We start from the raw sequence: 4,605 nt of genomic DNA, 5'->3' as shown, positions 1-4,605 counted from the left end.
TCTCCTTGTGAAGCTCCTGTTCCCTCCACCTCTTTCTATCTCCTCCTTCTTTCATAAGATTCCCTGTACTCTGCCCAAAGTTTGGCTATGAGTCTCAGCATATGTTTTGATACCCTACTGGGTAGAGTCTTTCAGAGACCCTCGGTGATAGGCTCCTGTCCTTTTCCCTGTTTTCTAACTTAAGAAGTTAAACAGCAACAAATCAAGTAAGCCAATTAAAAAATGGGGCACAGAGCTAAACAGAGAATTCTCAATAGAGGAATATCAAATGGCAGAGAAACAATTAAAGATATGCTCAACATCCTTAGTCATCAGGGAAATGCAAATCAAAACAACCCTGAGATTTCACCTTACACCCATCAAAATGGCTAAGATCAAAGTGACAACAAATGCTGGAGAGGATATGGAGAAATAGTAACCCTACTCCTTTGCTGGTGGGAATATAGACTTGTACAACCACTTTGGAAATCAATCTGTTGCTTTCTCAGACAATTAGGAATTGTGCTTCCTCAAGATCCAGGTATAACACTCCTACGCATGTATCCAAAAGATGCTCAAGTACACAGCAAGGATATTTGCTCAACCATGTTCATAGCAGCTTTATTTGGAATAGCCAGAAGCTGGAAACAACCCAGATGCCCCTCAGTTGAGGAATGTATACAGAAATTGTGGTACATTTACACAATGGTATACTACTCAGCAATTATAAACAAGGAAATCATGAAATTTGCAGGCAAATTGTGGGATTTAGAAAAGATCATCTTGAATGAGGTATTCCAGAAGCAGAAACTCACACATGGTATATACTTACTTATAAGCGGACATTAGACATATAATATGGGATAATCATACTAAAATCTGTTTGCCTAAGGAAGCTAATCAAGAAGAAGGACCCTTGGTAAAATGCTCAATTGTCATTCAGAAAGGCCACCAAGACGGACAGAATTCTCTCTTAATGATACAAAGGCAGCATGATGAAATATTACCTTCCCAAAATAGATGTGAGTCAATTTTTTTATTCATGCCCTACTTGCTCAGAAGGAACATCTTTCATAGAAGAGGAAATAGTGGATTTATTTTCTAGCAATATAACAAAAACAATATAAGAAAAACAATAGGTAAGATTTTCTTAATTGGGTGAAACTTGGCACTACTACATTGTAGCAGTGACTATAATGGGAACAAGATCATCCAGATGTTTTTCTTTTCAACTGGGGGCCTACTTAGCAAGAGCAATCCACTGTCTGTACTTCATTGGTATCCATACTTTGTCCTAGTCCTCTCTCTGTCTGACTTTCTGGACACTACCAGGTGAACAGTTTTGGTGTGCCATAACCTTCTGCTGTCATGAAGTTTAGCATCACCACAGGCCTGTAGTAATGGAGCAAGACAGTAAAAGGCTGAAAGCAGGATTCAAAACAATCATTCCTCCTTTAAATTGTTTCCTGGAAGTATAAGTCACAGTGATGAAAATTCTAACTAAGTTCCTAAAGCATGTGTTGCACAAAAGATACTGGGATTGTTCATCCTTTTCCTGACAATCTACTTTTTAAGCTATTCATTTATTTTAGCAGCCCTTACTGAACTGATAAATGCATTGATAGAAGCCAAGGGTCAGCAATTGTCATGGTGATAAGGCCAATGGATACCAAGCATAGTAATTAGGCTGTAGTATAACATATTCCTTCAGAAGAGCAAGGAATTTCTGTCTGTCTTCCAGTTCAGAGACTTGCACAATTCTGATTTCCAGAAAAATCTATAGTACAGAGTAAAAATAAAACTCAAGGGAAGAAAATTTAGACCAGGAGAAAAGGAAAGGACTGATAAGGTCAACTGAAACTAGCTCACACTAAGGCAACATAATTGGATACTTGATGTCATTGCAGAAATCTTCATAATCACAGCAGTATGTATGTACTGTTAAAGTTCCAGAAATTTTTTCATCCAGTTTGCAGGATTTCATGCACCCGGACTCAGCACTTAGTAGATTCCTAACTGTGGAAGAAGGAAGAAATATATATAAAATTTTGAGAGCCAGAATACAATCTCATATCTAAGAACATTTGGTCTGAGAATGCTACATTGAGACTTTAGGTTCTGGATGATGAACCTAACATATCATCCTCTCCCTCTCAAGTAGATAGATACAATGGGCTCATTCAGTACTGTAGGTATCCAGACACAATAGTGAGCAAGACAGCAAGTGGAGAACAATATTATAGAACATTAACAATATTATAGAATATTAATATAGAACAGTATTATAGTGGCCCTCAATATGGACTGATACCAAGGATAGAGTATAATATATGCCAGGAGGTAGATGAAGCAGGAAGTCTGAGAAACACCAAGGCGTCCTTTAGATAAGGAAAACTTTTCCAGAGAATGTGTCTCTAGACTAAGACTGAAGTTCAACAAAAAAATAGAAAAGAAAAGCCATCAGGACAGATTGTAAGAAATGACATATTTAGCTACTTGATAGTTTATAGCCTTTGGCCATGTGGTGGCTTGCATGAGAATAGCCCTCATAACCCTGAATATTTGAATGCTTGGTCCCCTAACTGGCTAACTGTTTGGGAAGGATTAGAAGCTGTGGACCTCTTGGATGATGTGTGTCACTGGGAGTGGGGTTTGGGGTTTCAAAAGCCAATGCCATTCTCATCATCTCTCACCCTTCTCTCTTTTTGCTTCATTGTGTGTCACAGGCTGTAAGCTTTCAGCTAGGACCCCAGCACCATGCCTGCCTTCCTGCTATCATGTTTCCCCCCATGATAGTTAAGTACCTTACCTCTCTGGAACCTTGTACCAACACCAAATTAATTTCTTGATAAGTTGTCTTGGCTATGGTGTTTTTAAATGGCAATGGAATAGTAACTAAGACAGACTATAAATAGCAGAGCTATTGAGGATCAGAAAACTGATGACTGTAACAATGCAATGATGGAGAGAAGCCCTGTTTTCTCAATACATGCCTTAGTGTTAGATTGTCATAATGTTGATGACAGCACTTGGTCCTGTATAATAAATGGATATCAGTTGACTTTGTTTCTTTAAGCACTGTATCTTAGAGATGGTGCTTGGAATCCTGAAGGAGAAACACATTCTCCAGAACACAGGACACATACTTACTTCCACCTTCTCCCCACGATCTGCGGATCATGCAAGCTTCACCAGGTTGTGTAGTACATGTCCGAACCCCATGAACACACTCCCCATCTTTGTAATTCGGACAAAGTATACACTGTACAGTGAAAGCTGCAAAAATAAAGAGTGCTTAGAGGAGACAGATGCCACACCGTCCCTTCCCAATAAAATCACAGGCCACTAACCCTCTGGATAGCTCAGCTAACCCATTGTTTTGCCTAACAGGTATGATCCACTCAGCAGCATGTCCAAACACCATGGACAAAGCAGGGTGGGATAAGAGCTGATTTACTTTTGTCCCTACAGCAGATAAAAACAAACTGCAGACAATACTTACCAGTTTCAAAGCAGAGAAGAAAGAGACATAGCTTCAGTAGGTTTTCCATTTCTCCTGAGCAGATTCTCATAGCAGGCTATTAGTGCCAGACAGCTGATGATCAGAAATGGCTCACAGAAAAGACCAGCCTCCAGTGAATTTATAATCTAGTCAGTGGGTATGAGACAGCCCAGAAGCAGGTTTCAAAGTAAGCTGCTCCCACACTGGCAACATACCAAATTCCTCTTCTTGACTTATTTATTTTTTTATTCCTCTCTCATATTTTCTTGCTTCAGGTGGCGCTAAAGATACATGACCTACCAGGTCATCTTATCATCAGCTACATAGTGGCCTCTTGTTTCTACTCTTCTCTTTATGCTACCAGCATCTAGGCAAAGAAAAGCATTTGGAAGAAGGCTTTTTAAAAATATACATATATAACTTTTTATTTATTACAATTTACTCATTTTGTATTCCAGCTGTAGCCCCCACCCTCCCAATCCCGCCCTCCTTCTCTCCCTCATCTCCTCTCATGCCCCTTACCCAGTTCACTGGTAGGGGCACACATCCTCCCCTTCCATCTTACCTTAGCCTATCAGGTCTCATCAGTACTGTTTTTCATAGTCTTCCTCTGTGGCCTGGTAAGGCTGCCTACCATTCAGGGGGAGGTGATCAAAGAGCCAACCACTGAGTTCATGTCAGAGACAGCCCCTGTTCCCCTTACTAGGGACCCACTTGGACACTAAACTGCCATGGGCTTCCGATGTCTACCTCATTTGCCTTTCTGAATGACGACTAATCATCTTATCCAGACTCCTCCTTCTTGCTTATCTTCTTTAGGTGTATGGATTTTAGTATGATTATACTATTTTATATGTCTATTACCTACTTATAAGTGAGTATCTAGGTGTGTGCCTTTCTGCTTCCAGGACACCTCACTCAGGATGATCTTTTCTAGTTCCCACCATTTATCTGCAAATTTCATGATTTCCTTCTTTTTAATTGCTGAGCAGTATTCCACTGTGTAAATGCACCACAATTTCTATATCCATTCCCCAGTTGAGGGACGCCTTAGTTGTTTCCAGATTCTGGATATTACAAATAAAACTGCTATGAACATGGTTGAGAAAATGTCCTTGTCGTAT

The 4,605-nt window shown here is 39.9% G+C and overlaps 1 protein-coding gene across 1 annotated transcript; it reads right to left on the bottom strand.

Moving 5' to 3' along the window:
• Positions 1-1,849: 1,849 nt before the first annotated feature.
• LOC129672040 (acrosomal protein SP-10-like) lies at positions 1,850-3,551 on the bottom strand. Its single transcript, XM_055601245.1, has 3 exons — positions 3,482-3,551; positions 3,130-3,255; positions 1,850-1,995 (listed from the first exon to the last, which is right to left on the bottom strand). Exons 1-3 carry the CDS (start codon positions 3,549-3,551, stop codon positions 1,850-1,852), a joined length of 342 nt encoding a protein of 113 aa, XP_055457220.1.
• Positions 3,552-4,605: the final 1,054 nt, after the last annotated feature.

The sequence above is a fragment of the Psammomys obesus genome, unplaced genomic scaffold (genome assembly GCF_907164565.1).
Source record: "Psammomys obesus unplaced genomic scaffold, mPsaObe1.curated_primary_1811, whole genome shotgun sequence".
Taxonomy (NCBI): domain Eukaryota; kingdom Metazoa; phylum Chordata; class Mammalia; order Rodentia; family Muridae; genus Psammomys; species Psammomys obesus.
Note: the sequence above shows the minus strand (reverse complement) of the source record. Positions and strands in the feature narration are given on the sequence as shown.